At 36.4% G+C, this 27,579-nt stretch overlaps 1 protein-coding gene across 1 annotated transcript in view; it reads left to right on the top strand.

Moving 5' to 3' along the window:
* Window positions 1-27,579, top strand: part of CNTN1 (contactin 1) — a 229,334-nt gene that overhangs the window by 156,134 nt on the left and 45,621 nt on the right. The window contains exons 4-14 of the mRNA XM_042018024.1: window positions 6,839-6,968; window positions 9,621-9,793; window positions 11,746-11,841; window positions 12,877-13,083; window positions 14,331-14,427; window positions 14,583-14,764; window positions 15,882-16,006; window positions 18,045-18,162; window positions 19,774-19,924; window positions 20,400-20,527; window positions 23,118-23,293. Of these exons, the coding sequence (XP_041873958.1) occupies window positions 6,839-6,968; window positions 9,621-9,793; window positions 11,746-11,841; window positions 12,877-13,083; window positions 14,331-14,427; window positions 14,583-14,764; window positions 15,882-16,006; window positions 18,045-18,162; window positions 19,774-19,924; window positions 20,400-20,527; window positions 23,118-23,293 (1,583 nt within the window). The remainder of the gene's footprint in view (window positions 1-6,838; window positions 6,969-9,620; window positions 9,794-11,745; window positions 11,842-12,876; window positions 13,084-14,330; window positions 14,428-14,582; window positions 14,765-15,881; window positions 16,007-18,044; window positions 18,163-19,773; window positions 19,925-20,399; window positions 20,528-23,117; window positions 23,294-27,579) is intronic.

The following is a 27,579-nucleotide window of genomic DNA, read 5'->3' as shown; positions in this document are numbered from 1 at the left end:
AATGGATGTTTTAGGATTTTAGCCAATCACCCCAAGGGGTGGCTGATCCTTTGTCCAATTAGACTGTGAAGAAAAAAGTCTATAAAAGAGTTTGTAAAATAATTAAATAAATCAATCTTGCTGCACAATTCCTGCCTGCTGGATCTTCTCTCCTCCTCCCTATGGCTGCAGGACACAGTAATATACCCTAGGACATTTTAATATAGGTAGTGAAATATTCACTCTGGATGCTCTTACATGTCCTCAGCGGGCAAAGAGTTGAGCCTCAAGGAGTGGGTGTATCAGCCCAGGATTCATCGTTGTTTGGTGATCTTCTGAGTGCAGCAAACCTGAGAGCTCACTGGCACTGAGAGGCCTCACTCAGAGGGAGCTTGCTGGTCACAGCCCACTGTGGTCCAGGAGAGCTCAAAGGACTCATTTTGGACCTTTGGATTTGTTTATAGTTCGCAAGAGAGTGGGCTTTAGTCATATCAGTGTTTCCTCCAGGCCACAGTTTGGGTTGGCACTTTCTTTCAAAGTGTAAGAATAGGGATGTTATGCCATTCAGGGAAGAAAAACAGTTTCCAAGGCTGTTCATAAAGAAAACAGGAGCTCGTTAGACAGCAGCTGTTCCTGGGAGCAGACTATGTTTCTGATAAGCTGGGGAAGAGCTGAGCCCAGGTGCTGTTTGTCAAGGCTGAGGCCTAATGAGCATTTCTCAGAGATCGCAGTGTGCTTGGAAAAATGGGGGGGAATACACCACCACAAAGGATTTATTAAGATTAAAGACAATTTGGAGCAAACGAGGCAAAAATACAAACAGACATAAATTACAAATCTTTTGCACATAATTCACACTATGGGAATGATTTCAGAGAAGTCACTTGCTCTTACATTTGGCTTCCCATTTAATCTAGTTTCCCAATGAATTGAAGCGCAACTATATATCCACCATTTCTGATGAATCACTTGAAATATATATAACTTTGTACAAAATGGTGTGATAACCCTCTATATCAGTCATGACAATTCTGCTCTGAAACCAAATATGAGTAATTTTTGTACATTCCAGAAAAAAATTGCATTAATAAGTATATAAATAAGAGAAAATTTTAAATAGTTTTACTCTTAAATATAGAATATTCTGCAGCTCCTGTGTGGAAATATAGATTGTAACTACCCTGTAAGATAACATGGAAGGATATATCTTGTAAAGTAAGAGTAAATTTTAATTTACAGGATTTTTGCTTCTTTACATACTAGCCATATGAAGACAGAATGATGCACAAGAGTCCAAGTGGTTTAGTGACCTGTATTTGAGAGACATTTGAGTAAATCATTAGAAAAGACTAGCTGTAAAATTACTGTATGCTATTCCCTTTGGGAATTTTCTATTTTCTTCTACTTTTCTGTATTCAGATTAGATAAAGAACTGATTATGCAAAATGTAAGAATTAGTATATTGAAAAGACAGATATCAGTCTCTAAAAATAATTAAGCAAATTGCAGGAATGGTCCATTTCAGGTTCTTTGCAAAATAACACTGCAGATCAGTTATAAACTAACTTCCTATGTACTTCCTGTGCAGTTGTCCATGAGTAGAAGAAAACAGATATATTTGAATTATTGTAGTTGTTAAATGTTAACTGTGAAGTAACGTGTAATTATTGGTAGCTGCATTTCCCAATAAACACAGTGGTCTCTTGTTCCCATCTCCATATTTTCCGCCATATGATACAGAAGTCTATGATTCAGATCATCAGCTCTTTCCTTGTCAGTTCGCATATGCTGCCTGTGTATTGCATATCAGCCTTGTGATTCCCCATGCTGAAAAGTAGCAACAAAGTCAGAGGAAATGTACTGCGCTGGGTTTTGTCTGCTGCAACTTCCTCCGTTAACCTGGTGTCCTGGAAAACAATGCACCAGCAGCCAATCCTCGCCTCATCAGTGCCGATCCAGGAAATTCCCAGCTCTCTGAAGCTGTCCAAGTGTAGAACTGATAGAAAAAAGAAGAGATCATAATTGAACCTAGAAAGAGACATTAAAAATTAGTGGTGATGAGCCTGACTGTTAAATGAAGTACTGCAGTGTAAGAAAGATGCCTTACTTCAGCCACGATGTGCCAGCTGCCTGAGGTTGCCATTTTCTTGGTTCTCTTATGACATATAAAATTGCTAAACTCAAGAGGTGTCTTCAGCTACTGACACAGTCCCATTTGTCGTATTTAGTATCAAATTTAATCTAGCACTAAATTCTGCTTCGTAAATGGATTTAGGACAGCTCTCCAGACTTTAGTCACATGAATGCAGATCCCAAAGACACAGAGTTAAACCCCCGGGAACTTTGTAGATATATCTACTTCTTTTTATCACAATAATGTCAAAGCCCAAGAGCACTTTGCCATTCCCCCAAAAAATCACCACAGACGTAACACCTGCATTCTCCCTTTTTCACAGTGTTCCAAGTTTGATTCTTGGGATGCTCTTAGCATATATCTCTGCATGTCTCAGGCTCCTGATGCTCAGATCACAAACTGACCAAGTGACCATACTCTCCCCAGCCCTACCCAACCTTCTTCTTGTCAGCAACAAGCCCGTGTAAAGGACAGATAATAAGACCCTCTAGTATAATGAACTGAATGAATAATTTCCCTCTATGTGTTTTTAAATGAAGATGTGTAAACTGGAAGGTTACATGGGTAATTCAAGGCTTTTTTAACGTAAAATAATTGCATTTGATTTTGACGAATCAGTCCCTTCCCTTCTTCCTACCAATGTTATGATGAGTTAAATCCAGCTTTGCTCAAGTTACTCATCTTCCAGATGTCAAGTCAGAATTTGTCTGCTATATTGTAAAATTTGTACCTGTTGTAATTTAGCGCCAGTGTAGTTGGAACATTACATGTAATTTAAAAAATTACCTGAATTTATATTAAGAAAATGCTGAACTAATGAAATGTGCTCTCTAATAACAGGGAGTGATTAGGCTTTTTGGAAATAAGACACAAGAAGTGGACCTATATGGTGGCATATCAGAAAGTTTTACATTACCTTTTTATTTACAAATAAGCATAATTTCCTTATCAAAGAGGAGGAGGTGAGGGAGGATGGGGAGCAGGGCATATGGAGGCTGCAAGGCCATTTGCGTAGGCAAATGATTAGGAGATAGAAGAATGTGAGATGCAGGGAGATCCATAGAAGACTGACACAAGCATGATTGGCTATTGATATGGTTTTAGTTGTTCTTTTTATTGCCTAAGCAATAAAAAAAAGTGCATATGGGCTGGAAAATCTCTTTGTCTCTTTGTTCTACATACAGCATGCAAAATAAAGCCTTTAGAAAACAAGTTAATTTTTATATGGAAAGCTAGTTTAATTTTCCATATGTTGATATGGAAAAGTTTGACATTTCCTGAATTAAATATGTATGGAATTAGGGTGTACTAAATAAGCCTTTTTATTGTGCCTTCCTTCTCCCTCTTCTTGAGAGATGTTTCTTGAGATGCCTTGAAAAGAACTGCCTCAGGTTGTCTGTGATTATCATTTTCAGACATCCTTTTGATAACTTTTTCTCTGAATGTGTTGGATATTTTGTATTATGGTCTCTCTCAGGCTTGTTCAGGGGCATTAAGGTGTGCTAATGTAATTTTGTAGTGCATCTGTAAATAGTGGTAAGGCTTTCAGACCAATGTATCTTACTTAAATAACAGTTCTTTCAGAGGGTTCGATTAATGAGACAACTTCTTTTGCACAAGAGGTGGAAACCTACAACCCTGCTCCTATTTCATGCTTTGTCCTGGCACAGGTCTTCATCAGTGAACAAATTCACCTCACTAAGCTGACAGAAGACTGAGCCAGAAAGCAAGAATTGAATAGATTTCCACTCTCTTTAGCTTTAGCAGCTGCCTAAGAAGTCGGACAAGCACAAGTGGTGTTATAGGAAAGCCTAGAGGAAAAATTACACTGCTCAGTTGCAAAGTGTCAGAGAACAGATGACAGGACCACCTTCTAGAGGGAAAGGTTCTTATACAGGATCTGTGATCTCATCAGAGATTTTCTTGACCTTTGCGCAGACTTCCTAATACATTTTAGCACTGTTGAAAGGTCTGAGTCTTGTTTTCAGAATTCACTGAAGAATGCCTCTAATAGTTAGGTGATAGCTTTTGCTCCAATTCAATTTATAAATCGCAAGAAATATACCCAAAACATAGAGTGCTGTTTGAGAGGTCAGATAGTCCATCCTCTTGTCTAAAGCAGGACCTGAACACAGGAAATGTGCTCTTCATCACATCCTCAGTCTAATACATCCATTTCCTTCTTCTTTCCCTACTTCTCTTTTTCATGTAGGCACAACTTCAGTGAGCTGATGCTTTTCCTTGTACTCTTAGTCTGCCCTTCCTTGCTCTCCAAACTTTGTCATACAGTCGTGGTACTTCACTTAAAGTGTGAACATTTCTTGAAGATCTGTTCACAACCCCTTTCTCTTCTCTTTTCTCCCATGTGCTGTTTCATATCACTGGTCCACACTCACCTTGTGGCTGAGAATGAAAGGTTTATTGTTTGCCATACCTGACATTCAGTCTGCACATCTTATTCTGCTCAGACAAATACCTGAAACCAGATTCATAATAGATTGCAGCACAAGTGCCTTTATAAAGCACATTTGATAGGTGTGAGAAGCAGGCATTCACTCAATATAATTAATAGTGCTGGCAGCATTAAAAATGCATGCCATGAAATGCCTAAGTGCTCTGTAACATCATTTGAATCCTAAGGTGAAGAGTCAGCTGCATATGATATGGCTATTTGCTGCTAGAGGCTGTTGTTATTCTGTATTCATATTTAAGAACTGCACAGAACATGCCATTGGGTTTCTGACTTAGTCATTCCAGACTCTGAGCAAGTAAGTGAATCTTGCCTTTTCAGTCTGAAATTAGTTCTTCTTTTGGTCTAGCAATATGTAGATTTTTATATTGTGTTGTGCTTTAAAATATGAAAGAAAGCAGACCATTGTTCAAAAGCTCTGCCTTTCTAGCTTTTCTTCTTTGTTTCTTTGAAAGACTTCTCATTACATGAATTCATTTTTGAAAATTAAGTTGCCTGACCACATGTCTCACAGCACAACAGTGTCTTCTGGACCTCCTCCTGTCCTCAAGGGAAATGGTGATTTTTTTTCCCCCAAATTTTAAGTCAAAAGGGAACTTGCTTTTTATCTGTACCCAGTCTTCTTCAAGTGCTGTAATCCAGTGTCTATCTATGCATATGGAATTTAGGAACAATAAAAAAGATGTCTGCAGGAGTGTTCTATGTATATGTGGTATTTTTACACTGGAATAATTCACATTCTTTAGGTATATGGATACGCTTTTTCTTTTATAGTTTTCCTAAAAACTGTCTAATTTAGTCTAAAATCTTTTAGAGCCAAAGACAGGAGTTTTAAGGGCATGAGTACAAAATCATCATTTGATTTAAGAACATTCATCTTGTACATTGCCAGTTTATTTACTGATCTGAGAAGATTTTTTAAATTGCAAGACACGTAGCAAATTTTTATAGGCAGCAAAGATACTATTGCAAAATGTCAGAATTTTTCCATCCTTAACCACTGCTTTTGAAAATGTCCGAGTTAAACTATTCAGCCATCTCTGAAGATCTTATTAGTAAAACTGTGTTTGTTTTGTTTGTTTCCCTTGTATTACAAGATTCTTGAAGTCATTTTACAAATCTCTGGCATCTCTAGGATATGGTGCAAGGCTCTGAACTTGAATGGAAAGTGAACTTGTTAGCAGTCATGTACTCCTTTGTTCTCCCTTGAATTTGCACACAGGTGTCCATACTGTTATTTCAATCTCAGCAGAGACCTGTGAGAATTAGATAACTGTGTTTTCTCAAAATTTTACCTATATGGAGCATGTACTGTCTCCTCACAGAGTCATTCTGTACCTAGAATGCGTAGTTGACATTTTCACAGAAAAAAACCCCAGTTACATCCTAGATTTACTGAGAAGAATTTTTCCAGAACATTCCCCTTTTGCTCTTAGTCTTGCTTCTTAGACCCCAAAGAGAAACCTTGTATGCTTGGAGGAGATAAAGGAGAAGGGAATGCAGCAGAGGTGGGCAGAACCTGCCACCTTTACAACAGCATCAACAAATGAAGAATAAAGATTAAAAAATAGTTTGTTGTCAAACCTGTTTTACATTTATTCACATTTAAGTGCTTGGCTTTGCAAACTGAAATGGTTTTACAATAAATAATACCTTTCTAAAATTGTATTTTGGAGTGTAGAAAGCTAATACGTACCTCAGCGTGAAAGGAAAAACAGGTGTGATCTGGAAAAAATGTAATTTTCAGCTTTCATACCCAACATAAGGGGTTTTTGTCTGATGTAGTAAAGATTCTTTCTAAATACATAAAATCATTGGAGATGATTAGGCTATAAAATCAGGAATAACTATGAGTAGTTGTTTGGGATGTGGACCTTTTTGATTAGAATTTGTTGTTCTCTGTGAAGTAAGTTGGTCTCACGGTATTTCTAAGGGGCATATCTTTAGTTCCTAATTATCTCCACATTTGGTCTAAACAGTGACAAATAATTAATTTCATCAGAGAAGGCACACATGGTAGTATTAGAAGAACAAAGTTTGAGTTAATTTGGTTCTTAGAAGGCAGGAGTCAGTGAAGGACAGACAGCACTTTTGTTACCTGTAATGCTCCAGTTTTGCTGAAGCGCATAGAATTAACTTTGAGTGACTCACTATCTGGCCTTCACATTTTGATTCTGGAATGTGTGATGAAAATTCATCTTCAGTTTGACTGCTAATTAAAAAATTATTAATTTGAAACTCCGTTCTGTTTTCAGAAGAAGGAAACAAAGATTATGGACCTGTTTTTGAGGAGCAGCCTATCGATACCATCTATCCAGAAGAATCTTCAGATGGACAAGTTTCAATGAATTGCAGAGCTCGCGCAATTCCTCCTCCTACTTACAGGTAATATCTCATGGTTTGATTCTCAGATCTTGCATATTTTATTCAGCAGCTATATCAGATTGTGTTATTAAATGCTCGACTTCTTAAAAGGTTGGAGCAAAGTCTTCGAGGCAGGAAAAAATGGGGAGATATGCAATTTTTGAGTAAGACTCAACCTTGATTTGCCAAAATGTCTAATCAGTGTTGAAGACAGTATATGGTATTAAATGTTTTCAGTTTTTGAAAGAAATACTGATCCAGATGTAAATTAAAAAAAAAAAAAGTGACCTTTAAAAATATTTAAGAGGCTATCTTTCCACCTTAGGCTGAGATTGACTGAGATTTGAGTCTTTGTTCTTGATTCAGAACATCTTTTTTTATTCTATTTCACTTTGAAAGGAGAATTATTGATTGTTGAACATCCCATGTTGCTTTTGCATCCACTGTGTTGGAGAGCAGTGATCAAGAATGTGTCAGCTATGCTACTGAAGACATGAAAAACTTTATTCTGAAAAAGCATTTCAACTAGTTTTAATACAAATTCCCACATGACCTCTTTCACAATAATTATATTATCGTAGAAAGCAATTCTTCTTTGTTGTTCATTCATATAAGTTTGTCAGCCATTATCTGCTCATTGTATAAAGAGAAATGTATTTAAGATTGTCAGTATTAAGACTGTGACTAAATTACAGCCTGATCGTAGGCAGAAAACTGCTGTCATTGTACTAAGGACAGACACAATTTCTTGCCAGCAAAAAAAGATCAGATCCATGTCAGTAAATTACGCTATGACCTGCCACCAGTACTCACTTACGTGTGTTCCTAGACTGCTTCCTAGAACAGGAAAAGCAATCAAGTCTGCTGGCTGTTCTTTTAAATCTGTTACAGTATTGTGACCAGCTATGGTATTCTTCCATCAAAACAGCTTAGTTAGTCTTCATTGCCACTTCTAAAAATAGGCTAGCAGGTTGTCTACCTGTACAGAATCACCATTTGAATATGATCCTGGTACATGACTTTTTTTTGGCACGTACTTCCTCTTGCCGTGCTTGGAAAGTGTGGAGAGATTACATGTGCTAAGATTTTATACCCTTTGATGTACTTCCCCATCCCTTCCAGTTGGTCCAGAGACTTCCCCCACCCTGTCTGCAAGACTGTAAACACACCGTCTATAGGTGATTACGGGCTCTAAATAAATTTTGACATTCTTCTTTATCTATTGTGCGCTCAGCAAAATCTGAGCTAGCAAAATCATTCTCAAAGAATTGCATTGCATCTCCAGACCTGTCTAGGAACAGACCTGACAATTAGCACTGATAGCTGATGTGATGATAATTGCAGTACAGAATAAGGCCACTTTTCTTATTTTCTGGCATCATTATTTTTAATATACCTCAATATGTTATTTTCAGCTCAGCCTTCTAACAGTTACTGAGCAAAAATCCTTCTATCTCAGAGGTAAATAACTTCTTCTTGCCATTTTCATTGCAGGATAAGCAGTCCTCAGGACATTTATAGTTAGATATTTCTGAACAGAGGATATAATTATTTTTTCTAACAGAGACATATAGTATGTCTCACAGCACTGAAGTGATACCTCTAGAATTCCATATGATCAAAATGCTATTTTCTGCATCTTTAAAATTATGCCATTTCATTAGATTTTTTTCTTGATTTATTCTTTTGTTCGTGCCATTCTTAGTATTGTTTCTTTCTATGACAATTGCAAGTTCCACTTCCAGATGAGAATTCTACTTATTTTAATACATCTTCAATAGTGAATGAACAGGTAGTACGTGTTCTCATTGTCAGTTACTAATGCCTAACGTTACCTTATGAAAAAATAAAATATTTATGCTGAAATAATTTTATGATCTTTAAATGTATTAAAGTTGCATCCTTGCTATTTGTCCATAGAAACCCGGCAGTTCCTTTCTAAGGTTATGGGCTCCCTCTTGTGGACACAGTAATAGACACAAATATAAATCATGCGTTCTGGTTCCCACTCCGTGTTTTTTAGCATTTTTTAAAATAAGTAGAAATCGGTGAGGGTCAGAACTGGGCCACCAGTTTCTGTCTTAATCCCTGAAGTGCTAGTTGCAGTAATTAAGTGAATTGGCTGTGGGGTTTTACCATCACTAAGGGGACAGTGTCCAGCAATTTTCTGAATGTAGTAAGTAGGTCATTTATGAAGCATGCCACAGTTTTTGCACTGACTTTACTAGCACATTATGTTTTATAAAAAATTTTCATTTTCTGCAGCAGGTTTTCAAAAATCTCTTATTACCCCATACTTTAAAGGTGCAGAGGAAGTATATTTGTATCCAGTCTGTCCTTAGATAATTATTCGAGATATGTTTAAATTCCCTGTGTTTGATGACTGGTTAGTTTATTCACAGCCAGCTGAAGCATCTCTTACTGCTTGGCCAGCAATTATGTTTTAACAAACTATGTCACATCTCCAAGAAGGCAGAACTGACACTGTTATGTTTAAAATACCTCTGGAGTTCAAATCTGTGCCTCTTGCTGAAGGAAAACTTAAAACTTGTATAGAAGTTAATAACTTCCTGTATCGTTTATCAGAATTTATGAGTTATTTTTCACATCATATTTCTTATCGGGTTTACTTTTTGGGGCCAAATCTTACGTCTGGCTTTTGTTTTTTGATAGGTGGAAACTCAACAACTGGGATATTGATTTAACAAAGGAGCGCTACAGTATGGTTGGAGGCACACTTGTTATCAGTAATCCAGAGAAATCAAGGGATGCTGGAAAATATGTCTGTGTAGTGTCAAATAGCTTTGGAACTGTCAGAAGCCGTGAAGCCACTCTGAGTTTTGGATGTAAGCCGTTGTTTATGTCAAAATACAGAAAAATTATGGTTAGCTAGGAATGCCCAATGTTTTACACTGTGGTGTCTTCTGCTAACGTGCTGTGTCTGTATTACTCTAAAAACAGTATCTTAAATGCCTTAGTCTGCAGGGATCGACACAAAATAAATTTGTAAGCATTTTATATGCTTTAGCATTCCGCTGACATAACATGACAGCCTTCCCAGTGAGTTATTGTTAAATTATTAATTGAAGAGACTCATGGAGCCAGATCTGGTGATGATAATGTCCAGACTCTTTTTAAATCATGGTAGGACCTGAGGGGAAATAGTCACAGAAGAAAGACAAGAGTGAGGGCGTATGGTGATGAGGTGCTGTCACAGTGCAAACACAGCTGCAGGAGGAAGGCACGGCACTTGCCAGTAAAGTGTGCCCCGACTTCTAGGCTACAATGGAGATCCTGCTGGGGGAAATTTCTGTCAACTTCTGACAGCTATGAGCTGGTCTTGTGTGTACATGTATGTGTACAGACCTGCACATCACCAAATACATGCATTGTAAAAAATTGATGTACTACATGAAGACTAATGCGAAATTTTGCACACTGAAGACAGTGTTTGGGATTTTTGTTTTATTTTGCCTTAAGTTGCCTTTTTCCCTGGATATATTTTTTCATCACAGGGCAAAAAAAGGAATTGCAAAAAAAGGAATCCACTTTAACTGGGGTGCATTCACAAAGCCTTGGGTGCCCTGACACTAAGGGTTTAGTGCCCCTCTTGTCTTTAATCAGCCTCCATAAGCAGAATTCACTCCTTGCTGTAGAAGATTAGACATGTAGTGAAAAGTTCAGCTTTCGGATTGTACTTTATGACTGTGGGACCACAAATATTCAGGAAAGTCAGAAGCTATAATGAGCTGATGGATCATATGATAGTTGATATAGTCTTAGTCTGTATTTATCCACTATATTTTCGAGAAAAACATTGAAGACCAGGTGGTTACTTCCTTTTAAGGGAGAAAACATCAACATTCAATTTATGGGATATTTATTTATACTGAAAGCAGGCTTCAGTGGTGTAAGTCATGAATAATCAATAGGATAAAAAAATTAAACGAATAAACATAATAGATAAGAAAAATAGAATCAGAACAGTTTGAGGCATGTTTTCTGCCTACCAGCTCACTGGCTGCATGAGATGAATGTTGATGGAGTACTGAAAAATTGTGCTAAACAGAACCCTAATATACAATGTTTCAATATATAAACTATAATAGTGTAAAGAGGTAAAGAATAGAAGTGAAAAGATAGCTGGAAACTGATAAATGTCTGTTAAAAAAAAAAGGCTACTTTAATTCCTCTTTATACTGTTGTATTTCTTCCTTCCTCCTTTTTAATGATCTCCTATAAAAACCATTTCTTTATACAATCACTGTTACTAAAGAACTGAATAGAGTTGCTAAAATTTATATAGAAAATGTCTGTTCTTTATGTTCTTTTGCTTATGCATAAACTGATTGAAAAATATGAACAACCATTTAGAAGAGTTCAAAAAAGTCTTGACCAGATTTAATTTTGTTTTGCTGTCAAATTTACTGAAACTATGGAACAAAACCCACATTATCTCACATACTTCATGAATTAATCCATCTGAGAATACTGTACATACTTTTTAGATCCAGTGCCTTAAAACTCATTAGAATATTTTAAACCTAAATACTCTTAGGGATACAGTCTGCATCACTTTTTTTTCCCCCTGGAATTTACAATTATGATGACAAAAATAATGTAAAAAAAAATTCATTTGATAATGACAAGCAAAACTGGCATTAGGGGTCAACAGGTTTCTGTCTGCCATGTATTGTATTTCTATACTAATCTCTGCAGGACTGAAAATAATTATAATAATAAAAAGTTACTGTAGTTAAAATCCCTATTCTCCTCCTCTTGCTTTTTTTAAAACTAGATCTGGATCCCTTTCCACCTGAGGAACGTTATGAGGTGAAAGTGCGAGAAGGTGTTGGAGCAGTGCTTCTTTGTGAGCCCCCTTACCACTACCCAGGTAATTCAGCTAAAAGTGCTTCGTTTTCAATGTATTAAGAGTAAAAGGCAAGTTAATATTTATTGTTGCAAGTTTTCTTTATATTTACTGAAACAATAACTTTTATGCAGCTTGAGAATCACCATTTAGGTTAGGTTTCTGTTTTGAATATGTTTGTTGTTGGTCATATGTAAGGAATACTGTTGAATTTTCAAGTAGGTTTTGATACTACAAATAGAATTACTCAGGCTAACCTGCATAACAGAGAGGAGACTTGGTTTACCAATCAAAAGACCTGAGTACATGTCACTCTGTCACTGTGTCATCCCAGACTTTCTGCTGGTCTTGGACAGGGCCCAGATTTATTTTTCACCTGGTAAAGTCGCCTCAACTGCTATGATCATGGGCTTCTGTTAAAATCATGGAACAGCAGAAGCATCCCCAGAGGGTCAGGGATGAGGTTATTTATTTTCTGTAAGTGACTTTTTCTCATCATTAGCTACTGAAGAGCTCTGCAGGGATTATACCCATAATCTCAATCATCTGGAGTTCCATCATGAGGGATGAAATTGGCTGTTAGCATCTCTTCTACCTTGGAAAATGGAGTAATGATTTAGTTTTCATGCTCAGTTTAAGCATTGCAAGGAACTGTAGAGCAGAGACATATTACTAGTTAAAATATTCTAAGGTTTTGTCTAAATCACAAGACTGGTGAGGACTTCCCAGCTTCTCGACTGCATAAGGTCAGGACCCAGCTGCCTCTCTGATCCCATCCCACTGCAGTTCCTGTGGGATGGTTGTGCCCAGGGCAAGGTGTGCGCACTGTAGCCAGGTCCCCAGTAACCTGCACTCACGGCAGTAGTGCCCCAATGTTCAGTGTAGACAGGAATGAGCTGGCTGCTGAGATGTATAAATCTCTCTCACATAGCTGCCTCTCTGAAAAAAAGATCTATAACCTAGAAATCAGAGTCAAGTGATTTATATGCAGACAATATTCTGTGGTTTAAATAGCTGATAGTGTTGGGTTTTAATATTGACTACAATATTTTCCTGTAGATGACCTCAGTTATCGCTGGCTTCTAAATGAGTTCCCAGTGTTCATTGCTTTGGACAAACGACGGTTTGTGTCCCAGACGAATGGCAATCTCTACATAGCAAATGTGGAAGCATCAGATAAGGGCAATTACTCGTGTTTTGTGTCCAGCCCTTCAATAACGAAGAGTGTATTCAGTAAATTTATTCCACTTATTCCGCAATCTGATCGTAAGTATTTATTGGCAATACTATGCACATGCAGTATTTTAACTGTTTGTATTATAATTTTGTGCTAATTCATAACTACTTTCATTTCTGTAAGGAGAATTATATGGCAAGTTATAATGGCTACTGCACAATGTTACTTGGTGTTCCAGAGGTCCAAATCATTTTGATCCACATTGAAAACTTCATGAAGGAAATCTCCATAGATTCATTCACAAATTTCCTTTCAAATCATTGAGAACAGAGTTCTTATCCCCAGAATCCCCATCTCTTTTATATGATAAGCCCCTGATCTCATTCCAAAATTTTCAATAACTTTTTTAGTCTTGGCACTGGTTCAAAGGAGTATGACTGTAAAGCAGAAACTTCATGTAAATGTTGATGAACAGCTTCAGGATTTACTTTTTTTCCCCAGAAAATCCCCCATGAAAGAGGAAAATCCTTTTCCCCTTATGAAACTTCCTATCCGACAGTGGCCTAAAAGCTTTGTGTCTCATGGTCAATCTCCTAAAACACCTTTGTAGCTTTGTGTGACTGGATTATTTGTCACTGTTTCTTCAGGAGAACTGCATGTTTTCCAAATAGGAACCAAGTTCCCTTTTGCCACTTCAGACTGTCAGTCACTAGGTTCTCATAAACTGATGATGAATTTTTTAGCGACCCTTTTATCTGTAAAATTTTCCATATTACTGATTGAATTTGAATAATTCCAAATTACTGATCTTTGACCAAATATTCCATAGCCAGTATTCACACTGCCATCTTCATCTAGAATTGCAAGAGGATTCCTACAGGGATTGCTAGTAAGGAGATTTGATTACTTTTACATCCCTGTGCTCTCATTAAACTGTAGATGTGCTTGCTCTAGCTCCTTCATACCCTTACTGAGATAAAATTGAGCTTAAATTCAAAATAATTCAAAATATTCTATCCAGTAAAAAAATTGTGGAAAATAGAGACTCAGGTTTTTGCCTACCCACACACATCATGCTTCAAAAGCAATTAGAAATTCTGTAAAAAAGTTAGGATTTGTCATCCAGAGAAAGATAACTAGTTTCTGAGTAAAAAGATGGTGCCTTCTAGTAAAAGTTCAGTGCTTAGTCAGATCTTACGAATTGACAGGCTATTTATACAGTGTAAAGAAAAATTTTGTCTGGAATTTTAAGAAAAGTTTTATCGAACTGTGGAAATTTTAATAGCTGTATAACTTTCTCATATGCCTTTTCTTAGAATCTTTTTTTTCATATTAGGAGCAAAAGTATATCCTGCTGATATCAAGGTGAAGTTCAAGGACACATACGCCCTCCTGGGGCAAAACGTGACACTGGAGTGTTTCGCTCTTGGAAAGTAAGTGTGTTTTAAAGTTATCGTACAGCACGGTTTGCTTTCATTTTCCAGGGAATGAAAATACATGTTTCATTTTCAAATGCTCTTTTTGTAGTATGCAATTTAACAGCCAGTTCTTGAACACACTGATTTGTACTTTACTGTACCTTTTCAAGTCCGGTTCCTGAACTCAGATGGAGTAAATACCTTGAACCCTTGCCAGCCTCTGCTGAGATAAGCATGTCTGGTGCAGTTCTTAAGATCTTCAATATTCAGTATGAAGATGAAGGACTTTATGAGTGTGAAGCTGAAAACTATAAAGGAAAGGATAAACATCAAGCAAGAGTTTATGTACAAGGTAGGAAGAACAATTTTATTGCTGATGATCTGTGTTGCTTTTACTTATGTTGGAAATGTCTGTGTTTTCACACTTGATATCAGTGGTGATTCGTATTATCATCCTCACACACTGCTGTTCAAGTTAATAGAGCAGAATCAAAATTCTTGCGTTAAATGCCAGGCATGATATTTATGTATTAATTGAATGACTACTCAATTTGTCTGGTTATGATAGCTGGTATATACACCTTGACAGTTATGTGTTAATATACTTGAGCATAGTGTAAATTAAATCAATTTATAGTGCTTGAAGTAAAAGAACTTCTGGGAGGAAAAAGATACCATTAGGTTTGTTATGATTTCTTGTCCTCTCATTTTGTTTCTGTGTTCTGTCATAGCTCTCTCTCTTATTAGCTATGAACAGTTCTTTATTCGTCTGCCCTCTGTCACTTCCCTTTATGCATTTGGTTAAATTAGGTAACCAAAAATTGTATCTTACTGCTCGTACTGAAATCTTCAAGTTGACTTCTTGTCTGAGGCTTATGCCACAAAACTATGCCATGAAAAGGTCACACATAAGATCTTCAGTTAAGTGCTAGAACTTCAGTACATCAAACTCAGAATTAGTGTGGGAAGGTTATTACTGCTCGTAATAAGTAAATTGGTTTGTTTGTTTAGCAAAAGCAAAAATGCTGGACCGTTTTCAATATTAATTTCTTACATATCCTGTCTGGACCAAGAGAATAATTTCTTGGAGATCCTTTCAGTACATACACAGTTTTGCACAATTTCATGTCATTTAGCTATCATTTTTATGGTCCTACTGAGTAATTTCCACACTGAATAATCTACAGATCAGATCAATATAGGTGGTAATATCTTATGCCTTTGGTCATTCAGGAGCCATTATTTCAATTCCAAATTTTCTTCTCATAAAAAATAGTTTGAAGCTATTTTGAATCTATCTTGTAAGACAAAAACTTTCTTTTTTGTGCTGGCACATTGCTGAGTTATCACCATTACTTTGTGTTGCCTGTTTTAAGTATCATGGGGAAAGCAGTGAAATTAATACAACATAATTCCAATTAAATATGTATGTGCTATATTTACAATGCATCATGTATTTTATTCTGCAGCTGCTCCTGAGTGGATTGAACATATCAATGACACAGAAAGGGATATAGGCAGTGACCTGTACTGGCCTTGTGTAGCTACGGGCAAGCCTATTCCAACAATTAGGTGGCTGAAGAATGGTGCCTCGGTGAGTGTACTGCTGTAGGTAACACAGGCTTGATTGGTTAGCTCGTGGAAACAATTTTTTGAAGCGTGCATTATTAAAGGTTAAAGGAAAATTAATTATAATGATCCAAATATTTGCTGATTCCACTTGTATGAGGCATTAAAATCTACTTTTAAAAGTTTCATCTCAATCTTCTCTTGTTTCTTCAGGCTATTTAGTATTCAGCTTTGAATTATAAACTTAACTTTTGACCATGTTTAGGAGATGGATATCCCTTTTTCTCCAGGCCTGTTAATGCTTTTCACTCTGGATAAAAAAAAGTCTATCAGCTTCTCTTTAAAATTAATCCTTTTACCACATTAAACATGAATGTGTCATTAAAAATATAAGACAAAATAGAGTCAGTGGAGATATGACAAGAAAAAGTATTTTTAAAATTATCAGTAGTGTTTCTATATCCTGTATTTTTTTCACATTTTTTCTAGACACGGAGTGTTGCAAATGTTTGGGTGATGCTTAAAAGAAGTTTAAAGAAGTAATGTTTGATAATTTAATTCTGTTACACTGCATATTTGGTTTAAACGAAGTAGATTTTGTGTCCTAGAATCATGGAGACACAGAATGGTTTGTGTTGGAAGGTGCTTTAAAGATCATTTAGTTCCAAGCCCCTAGCCATGGGCAGGGGCACATTTCACTAGGCCAGGTTGCTCAGAACTCCATCCAGCCTGCCCTTGAACAATTACAGGGATGAGACGTCCACAGCTGCTCAGGGAAAAATCTGTTCAGGCATTTCAAAAGTGTATTTAAAGTCTGTTGCTTATACTATATGAAAAGCCATTAAAAAAACCAGAGAATATGAGGGCACAATGCAGGTCTGCATCTGTTGAGCTCTGATGACTCTGATCTTGGCAAGCAAATAAAAAAAGGCAATGAGGCGGCTTGTTTTTTGACTGTATATCTTAAAAAAAATGTGTGATGTTGGAGGGAGAACAGGGATGTCACTATCTGCTATTTGGAGGTGGCTTAAACCAGGAAAAACAATGTTTTTGTCTAGATTTGGCGGTTATTGCAAACAAATAATTTAACAAGTGAGTTGCTTGCTGGTCCCCACTGAACTTGGCTTTCACTGAAAAAATCGGCACACTGGGATGCAGAACGCCGTGTTTAAGCCTCCAGTAGTACACCAGAAGATTTTACGGTGTGTTACTGTGATATAAAATGATTTCCAAATGGAAGATAGCAAAAATATGTTAATTGCCTTGAAAATATAATTTGTTTTTAAAACAGATAACTTGCAATTAGGCATTTCATTTAGCACACAACAAAGATGCCTTTTAGAAAACCTGATTAAAACATTTTCACATAAAACAAATCAGAAAATACGTTTCCTTTAATCTGTTCTCTTTTCAGCTAAGTAGTATTGTCTTAATCTTCTACTGCTCCATGCACTCCAATGTACTTAGATACAAGGGTTAAAGATTTCAGCTTGATTTTCACAAGAAAACAGAATATATTAACATGATCTTTCAAAAACTGATTGACATCTATTTGTAATTTACCAAATACCCCACCTTAAGTACCTTATTTTGATTGACTGCTTTTTCTTTTTTACATTAAAACAAAGTGTTAGAAAATAGTTTCTACCATCTCCCAGAGGACTCTTCTGAAAAACTCCTACCTCACTGGGACTTGCTTTGACTTTTTTCTATTGTAAAATGATGTAACAACAGAAAGTACTGACCAGTGAGAATGGCATAACAAAGGTTATGTGCATAAAATTAATTTAATTCCTTGTTTCTTATTTCTGATTCAGTAGTGTTTGCATTGATATGATAACGCCAGACTGGAGAGTAAATTTGTCTACTGACACTCAGCTAGGACTTTTCCAGAAACTTAAGTACTGAATGACACTGAATCTTTCTTTAAAAAAAGATGAACCCAATGTCACCAAAAAAGGAAAAGAAAAAAAAAGAAAAAAAAATAATGTGGATGTGTGTGAATTCTTCAACTTACGTAGTTTATATTAATATCTTGTTGTTTTATTGATTCTGTGTTTTAGTTCCGGAAGGGTGAACTAAGAATGCAAAGTCTGACCTTTGACGATGCCGGCATGTACCAGTGTATAGCAGAAAACATGCATGGAATTATTTATGCAAATGCTGAACTGAAGATTGTGGGTCAGTGGGATTACTTCTCTATTTACTGTCTCAGGGTTGAATAAGATAGCAGTTACATTTGCAAATACTGTTTGGTAACACATTCCTGTGAGGATGAAGCTAAGAACTCTCACTCAGTCTAGGTGAGATGGGGTTTATTTGAGTTCTCTAGCTGGTTTTTTACAACAACTTGAGGAATAAAGTTACCAACTTGTGGAGCATTTTTTCCATTCTTATTTATGATGTTTGTTTCCTGCTGTTCCCTCTCAGAGAAACTGATAGTGCAGAAGTTATATGAAGCACATGGAGTTGCAGCCTATACTTTCAAGCTTGCAAAACTGGTTAAGAAGCATTTTCATTTTTGCTCACCTATGATCACTCCTCTGTGAGGAAAAATTTGCTTTTTAAGAAACCATGTTGTCACTTACTTGGCCTTTGAAGCTCTTCATCTTTGCTGTCCCCTTTGCTTTTGCTTTCTACAACCCATTACACCCAAGTCACCATGTTTGTATGCAACGTAGCTGTGCCATTTGATGGCTGGATGTAGTAATGAATCCATTGTGTTTTCCTAGGAAGCATCCTGTTGAAAGTTTGACTCTCAGATCTAGAGTTCCCAGCCTTAAAACAATTTCTGATGTTTTTACTGATTTCATTAGAGCAGACACGCTGGCTGTATGACATATTTTCCTAGATTTCCCTGCAGTAGTTACTATTCTTTCCATCTCACATTTGCCTTCAGACTTTCCCAAGAACTAAACTATTCTTGTTTTTCCCAACCCATTGCACAACAATGCTTCATTCTACACTGTTCTTCCATTACTATATACTCCCTACCAGCTTGGTTTAAACAAAATGAGCACTTTCTCTGTGTGCATTTTCAAAGTTCAGGGCTGGTAAGATGTGGATATTGGTCAGAGTTTTGCTCTGTACTTCTGTAATTAAATAATAGCCTTATTTCCTCAGGCTGTGCACACGCTGGCATGATTAACGGTGGTATGCCAAGATGCAAAATAATTAAAAGCTTTTTTTCTTTTATTTGGTTTAAAATAAAGAGAAAATTAGTAAGCAAAGATCTGACCTCAGAGACATAAGTGTGGTGCTTACGACAGTCATGTCTTAGTACTCTTGTACATTTGAGAGTGCACCTAAAGCCAGGTGGCCAAACAGAAAATCACAAAGAATAAGAAGGGCACAATTTTAGTTTCTAGAGAGGGTTAAAACCACTGAAAAGTAAACCCAACTATTCTTTGGAAGTATGATTGAGTGAGCAACTTGTGAAAGAAATTTACCTCCAGGAATCTGAATTTTATTAGGACTGATCAAAAGGCCTTTTGAAAGGGAGGAACTTTCAGTGGACTTTGATCTTGTTAGATTAAACTCAGATGAAAGTTCAGAAATCAATAGAAAGAAACCTCTGGTGTAACACAGCACAGAACTATGTAATGATTTTTCCTGGTTTTTTAGATTACCATGTGCTTCCCAGTACATCATCTGTATTGTTAATATTTTTCTTACTGGCCTGAAAATGAACATTTGTAAACAATTCAAGAGTTCTGTTCTTGTTGTTGCAAACAAGTTCTATTTTGCAGTAAAATCACTAACAGCAGTATTTATGTTAATTTTTGCTTTCAGCTTCACCTCCTACTTTTGAACTGAACCCTATGAAGAAGAAAATCCTAGCTGCTAAAGGGGGACGTGTAATCATTGAATGCAAGCCTAAAGCTGCTCCTAAGCCAAAATTCTCCTGGAGCAAAGGAACAGAATTACTTGTAAATGGGAGCCGGTTAGTACTGCTAGTGAACACTTTGAGCCTTAGAAATGTAGCCTTATGTATCTGTCTATCCCATAGGATAGTTCTCCGTTTTGTAGACCTCAGGGACAGGAAAATGTATAACTTCAGGAAAATAATATGCCAAAATGTTGCTGGCAGTACAGATTCAAAGAGTTAGCAGGGTATCCAGCTTTACCTAGTCTGGTTTAAAAATTGAATTGTACTATTAAAAGACTAAGAAAATCACTTGAATGAGTACAAGTTAATAGAAGTACATTCTCTTGCTCCAGCAACCTGAGGCATCTGGTCATGCCACAGTCTCTTTAAATATTTTTTACTGAAGGAGTGTTTATAAATCCAGTAGTTAGATATGAGCTTTGAAATGATGTTTGTGGTTTGTTCTTTCACTTACAACAGTTCTACAGGAAGCATTGCTTTCTAATGTAAAATCTCATTTCTCTTGATGTATTTTTTGCACTTTCCATAGCATACGTATCTGGGATGATGGGAGCCTGGAAATTATCAATGTCACAAAGCTGGATGAAGGTCGCTACACATGTTTTGCAGAAAATAACCGAGGAAAAGCCAATAGCACTGGTGTTCTAGAAATGACAGGTAAGCCTCAGAATTGCATTCATTTGTTTTGGGTAGAATCCCTTAATTCAAAAACACTAATTTTGTTCCAGCATTGCAGTGCTTTTTCAAGCTGTTCTACATCTTTCTAATTTAATTGCTCGTTATAAATGAATTGATGCTTTTAAAGCATATTGCTCAGCTGAAACTGGGTATGTTTGCACCAGTTCTAACACTGTATCTCAATTTTCAGGGTTGATTTTTCCATAAGAGATTATTAAATAAAATACATTAAACTGACATACTTCAATGCATTGGCTCTATTTGATAGCTCAGCACTCATGCTAAGGTGTGATTCTGGGGCCATGACTCAGAGAAATGGGACTCCTGCTGACCTTCCTTAGTGTTGTGGTGTTTTGCTTTGTACGGGCTTTGGTTTGGTTTGGTTTGGTTTGGTTTTGTCATTTTATTTTGGGGGGTTTTGGTGTGGTGGTGTTGTGGTGGTGATGCTGGTGGTATAAACATGTTTAAGAGAGAATTGCTGTTAAAGAAATATGCATTAAATTTGTGGGATAAGGGTGTATATCCATATGATTGCATTTCTAAATTATTTTCCTTTATCAGTATTTGTATTTACTGCTTGAGTACTGATACCCTTAGTTGTGTATTAAATCTGATTTCAAATAATTAAATAACTGTAGACTACAGACAGGAAGGATAGCATTCTGTAAGAGCTATGTCTTATCAAGTACCAGTGATAGTAGAAGAGTCATTTGTCAAATACGTGTTTAATCTCTGTTCCAGAAATCATGCTGGATGTGACAGCTCAATGCCACACTATTGTTGTGCTAATGGAAGAGTTAGTCTGTAGCATCATATGAGAGCAATTTTCTGGCTGATACATTCCAAATTTATTGTACCAAATGAAATGTAAAACTGTATTTTGATCCTTGCAGTTACTTTTTATTATCTTCTGCTGTTTCATATATCTTAATATTACCCTCAGGCATTTAATTTTGAAAGTTTATGTAAATAAATATATCCAGCCCCTTAATTGTTCTAGCATTCTTCTAAAATCAGGAAGAATATTTGCATACCAAATTCGCACAGTGAAACAAAAACCAGTATGTTTGTAAACCTTATAAACTAGTATAAAGAAATTTTAAATTTTGTAAAATTCTGCTCTGATTCATCTAAAAATGAACACCAAGAGTATAAGACATCACAGCAGAAACAGAAAGGTCAGTTGACTTATTTCAAAATCATTTTCACGTTGTGGGCAATGCTGAAGGTTGATGAAGAATGCATTGAAAGTGGCATTCCCAAGCACATTGTGTGGCCCATAAAACGTCTCAGACATTGCACATGACTATAGGAAATTAAAAAGTTAAATCTGAAGCTGACAGACGCTGCATACTCTGATGGTTTTTCCCAATTGCTGTTCGTTCCCTGCCACTGGTCCACTCTTTCAGCAACTTTTTAGACAGGTATTGGTGCTGAGCATACCAGCACCACCACACTGGAATGGAGCAAGTATCCTATGCATGAGTCCATATGTAAGGCCCTGGAGACCAGATGTTAACAGGCTGCTCCACTACACTGTGAGATGCTCCATATTGCAAAAGGCAGTAGTTGTGCCATCCTTGTAGTCTCAGTATTAAGCAGGTTTTAGATTACTAAAGTAGGATCTGGGCAAAGGTTTCTTTCTGAGGCAGATTGACAAAATACTGGGCTTACTGAGGTTATTTTCTTTTTCTGTGTGTGATGGAATGGAGTGTGCTCCTTGGAGCAAGCTCAAGCCTAGGTTTTAACTAGTGGCAATAACTTTTCTTATGGCTATTGTCTTCCCACTTTTGATACCCTACTACCACTCTCATATTGGTGGGACAGATATTACGTCATGGCATAAGGAAGATATTCTGTTACTTTTTGTTTTATGATAATAATTGTAAGAAAAGGAACAAGTCTCACTGATCCAGTGAGTCCCTTCCAGAACAGTTGCTAATTTGCCATATGAGTTTGATGTATGTGTCAAGAGCTCAAGCAAGTGTCATGAGATGTCTGCTTTCTTTTTTGTTCCTGTAATAATAAGAGACATTGCTGGGGTATGTACAGCTTTCTTCCTTTCCTTGTATTGTTTTCTCTTCTTTTTCACATGTAGCTATTTGCACAATTTGTTATGCATCTATTATATCAGTAGATAAATTAAGATCTCAATCCCTACAATGCTGTAATGGAAATCGGACTCAGCCTAACCAAGTAGAACTTTTCATTCATTAAAGAGACAAGTTTTAAAACATAGGAAATATTATAATTGAAACAAGAAACGCAGCACAAGTCATGTAAGATTCATCATGTGTCTTCTTTCTACTTGAGATACAGTCAATGAATAAAAATACTTGTAATGTGATTCAGAGATTTAAACAGCTAAACAGAAATCAGGAATTTTAGTTGTAAAATGTTTTCTTTGTTCCTTTCAGTTTGGTCCTTTGAAATGTAGTTGTATGAATAACATGTAAACTAGAGTTTGAGAGAGTGGTTTAACGTATGATCAAATAGTTATGAAGCCGAGTTTGTATTTGAATAAACATTTATTTATTGGAGTTTTCCATGTTTGCCATTAACTTCACAGAAGCTACAAGGATTACTTTAGCTCCGTTGAATGTTGATGTCACCGTTGGAGAGAATGCTACCATGCAATGCATTGCATCCCATGATCCCACATTAGACCTGACATTTATTTGGTCTCTAAATGGCTTTGTAATAGATTTTGAGAAAGAACATGAACATTATGAAAGGAATGTTATGGTAAGATACTATAGATCATTCTTTAATACATGAAAGCCTAGTTTTCTTTGTTGTGAATAGTTGCCTTTTCTGTGTTGGTTTGGGTCCAGTAGGCCAAGAACATAAAATAGAATTACAATTCAGACACCTTCCAGACACATAGGCACTTGCAGGCAGATACCTGAAATCAGGTATCTAAATTGATGTAAGTATTTTGGTACCTCGGATAAATCCCACTCTGATTATTAGTGAAAATAGCTGTTAAGTAGGTAGCCTGATTGTAAACAGGGTGCAAATTACCTCCAAAAATGTGCATATGCATTTACTTTTACTTACCCATGTTTTTCTCATCAACATTTCTGGAATTTGGCACAAAACTTGGCCAGATGGTGGGTAGGAGTCAAACAGTCTGTAAACACTGAGGAAGAACAGTTTATGTGAAGTCTAAACAAGTTAATACAAAAGACACTCATTTTAGCATATAAAAAACCCGTAGCTCTTTTGTATTTGCAAGTATGGTTATGTTTTTAGAGTCTTCTATCAGTTTTATTCAAAATTAATGTCTCTATTAGAAATCCTTTCTTGTTATGTCTAATCACATGCTGATTTGCCTAATATTCGGCAACCTCCAAGTGGTTGCCTACTTGTGTAAATATTTATTCTGTTATTCTGGGTTTAAATTACATGAAAATCCTCAAATTTAAATCCCTGGGAGGGTTTTTATGTGCTCCCAAGAGAAACTGTGGCTATGGAGAGAAAAGGTTGCTAATGGTAGGTGTAGTGTCGGGGAACACCAGGGACCGTGTTTATTTTCAGCTCTGTGTTCAAAATGATGTACCAGTACCTCCTGAAAAGTCCTTCTCCTAGGCTGGCAGTATTATCTGATTTTCCACGGACCAAGAGATTACTTTTTTTGCTTTCAGTATCTGTTTATCTCCATGTGAAAAGATGTTTAAAGTGTAACTATTTTAGTCTGATTTGGAACAAACCAGTCCTTTGAAGATTCAAGAGTTGCCTCGACCTGCTCATTTGCTGAGTTGTAAGACATAGTTAAGAAGACACACTGCTCTCTTTCAGTGAGAGAACATGTCCTTGTCCAACAAGCTAGTGGAAGTATGCTAAGATCAGCTCATAAACATTGAAACCCAAAGACATACACCCCTTTCTGCAATAAATCTCCTGAAAGTGTATGTCCACTCTCAGTAGCAGGGTAGTTAGTAGTCTGCAGTGTATTTTGTGTTGCCTCAGGAATTAAAAAATACGTAGTTCTTCTCCAGTACACTGGCATCTTTCAAAACATTTCCTGCAGGTGACTGTTAAGTCACACTTTTGATAAGTTTATATTTACACTCTGGTAGTAATCAATGCATAGGAATGCCTTGAAAAAGCTTTAATTGCCTCCTAATTGCATTAGTTTGTCCTTCGATAAAGATTGGAATGAGTCTGAGCATCAGTCAAAATAAGAGCTTAAAGAGTAAAGCTCCACTAAACTTACTCCTTGTAAAAGAGCAAATAAAATCACTCTGTGTCAGATTTTATTTAGTTGATTGCTTTTAGCTACCTAACAGATGTCACACAAGGAAATTTGTTCCATAAAACAGGAAAACAGACTGAAAGTGTTGATGAATCTGTTATTTAGGTGTGGAGGAAGGTAAAAATGGCTTTATCAGAAGAGTTTGTAATGCAAGAGAAGGGAACCTGAACTTTCTCCATCTGTGGGTCATCTGTTGAATATGCTGAACAAAAATTTTTTTTTATCATTGATATATACTTTCGAGGTTTCCTCTAAACAATGAAAATAGAAGGAAATCAGATTTTTTTTTCTTTTAGGATAAATTAATTCTGAAATTTAATCCTGATTTAAGAGCATTTTCTACAAAGCACTTCAAGTTGGCAAATATGGAACCAAATAAGGCCTTCAGAAAATGTTTAATTCTCTTAGAAGATTGACACTATTTAGTTCCCAACCACCTGTTTCACCTTCCAGATAGCCAGTGGTCCTGGACTCCTGATCTCAAATTCTGATTATCTCCACAATATTTTAGACCTTTTATTGAAATGCTTAATTTCAAAACCAAATTACCCTAACTTTCCTAGGCTACCTTGGTCCCTAAAAAATTTCTGTGGTCTTCAGAGGGAGAGAAAGAGGTGCTTCTCTTCATGTGGGTGTTGAATCTTGTGCTGTAATACTTCCTTTTTCAATAGATGATACGGATGGATACTCCACAGGATTCAGAAGAAGCTGAAGAACTCCTAATTCACTTAGACTTCTAAAACTAAATAGTTTAGATCTAAATATAATTTAATTTGCTTGTCCGTGTATAACCCCTGAAGGATATCCTTCTTCCAGAAGAATCTTTCTTGGTTTGTTGTGTTCCTTTTGCATTTGATCTGTCAGTACTGGTAGAAATTATTTTAGCAGAGACATCTTCTTGTTTTGCATTCCTAAGCCTTAATTCTGGGCTTACAAATGCAAAGCAAGTGCAAATAATCTTTGTTACTCTTCCACAGGCAGCTTGGTCTTTATCCAGGACAGAGGGGACAGTAGGATTGCATTTGAAGTCTTCATTTGTAGGTATTAGGTGGTTCAGTGCTTAAATAATAACAAATACAGATTTTTTAACAAATTCAGCAAATCCAATGCAAAGGTTTATGTAGGATATAATTAAGAGGAATATGCACTTTCTGTATTTCTGTTCTATTCCTTTGTTATTGTATTATTGCATTAAGGGCAAGGAAAGGGATTTTCTCCTGCCAGTTTCCCTCTCCCTGGCAGTTCTGAGCTGAAGTCACTGGGTGGCAGGTTTGCTCAGGATTTCTTGGATGTAAAGGGTGAGCTGGTTTACATTTGACAGCAGCAGCCCGAACTGCTGGGCTTGAAACGTCCTGCTACCCAGCCCTACACAAACACAAAAGAAAAAGATATTCCACTGTGAATATTAAGATTACTGGATATATGAAGCATGTGCTCTGTGCTATAATTTCCTGTTGATGAAGGATCCTCATCTGTCCCTCAGATAATATCACTATTAATTTATGTGACTATGCAGATCAAGTTGCTGAAACTTGATAGAGCCACAGTATTTCAGTTCTCAAAATAATACTATTATTATTGTCATATAGACATAATGAAATGCTAATTAAATTCATGTAAACACCTGCATAATTCTTCTTTCTTTAAATGCAAGCTTTGGTATCTCTGTCATTGCTGAAGGCAAAGCTAATTTGCATTACATTAGTACTAAAATTAATTTCTCAAAAGGACATTTGTCAGTTCTGTTTTCATTTCCTGTGACAACAGTATGTAAAATGGAAAAAAAGAAAAAAAATAAAAGAATCGGTTAACTTCTAAAGAGTCAAATGGAATCTTCAGAATCTTACTATTAAATTGATTACTTTTAACTTTATGTGTGGTTGTTCCTCTGATTGTTTGATTGAGGAACTATACATCATCACATCTTTTCAAGTCCCAAAAAGATACAGCTCTTCAAGTAATTTGGAAAACTAATGTCTGTTCATTTGTTACTTATAGATCTGCTTTTTGTCATGTATTTTTAAAGATTGAAAAGATTACTTTTAAGATATTTATATAAAAAAATACATACAGTATCCAAATAATAATATTTCATTAATTTCATTACCAAAAAAAATATTTTTTTTAATGTACTTTTGAGCCCTACTAGTCCATTTGTACGGATAGTCAGGAAAAGGAATTCCATAATTTAACTGGTTCAGGTCAAAACTTGAATATAGACTTAGGAAGAGTCCAAATTTAAGTTGTAGTTGTCTTAGTGACATAATGACACAAATACATTTTAAAATGCTTTCCATACCAGCAGTATTTCTGTTTGCTACATTATTTATTAGTTGTCTTAAGTGATATCAGTGAACCTGAAACCCTGATGTTTTTTTCACCATTTTATCTTTAATAAGTTGAATTGAATTGCTGTACAAGTGTTCAGGAACTTGACCTGCTTGCAAATAGCTTTCTTCTTTAAGTATTCAAAGAAAGAGTAAGTTATGATGGAAAGATACAGTAAGGCCACGTGATGAATTTTGTCATAGAGACAACTGACTTGTTACCCCCTCATATGAAGGGAGCATTTTTCAAGCTGATGCTGGCGCACCTCTGTGTCATGATTGCCACAGAGCAGGAATTAAGACCTGCTGAATCCACACTGACTCTGAGGTGTGGATTCTGACTTTGCAGTGTTCTCCCCAGTGTTCATAGGTACATGGCACAAAGGCAGACACATTCAGCATAGAACTTGCAGGACCTATAGCTCAGGCTCGATTCAGCTTTGAAG

Source organism: Corvus kubaryi, unplaced genomic scaffold, assembly GCF_017639235.1.
Source record: "Corvus kubaryi isolate FWS band 111438036 unplaced genomic scaffold, C.kubaryi_AGA036_p1.0 137, whole genome shotgun sequence".
Lineage (NCBI taxonomy): Eukaryota > Metazoa > Chordata > Aves > Passeriformes > Corvidae > Corvus > Corvus kubaryi.
The sequence above is the reverse complement of the archived record's forward strand: the minus strand, read 5'-3'. Positions and strand labels throughout refer to the sequence as shown.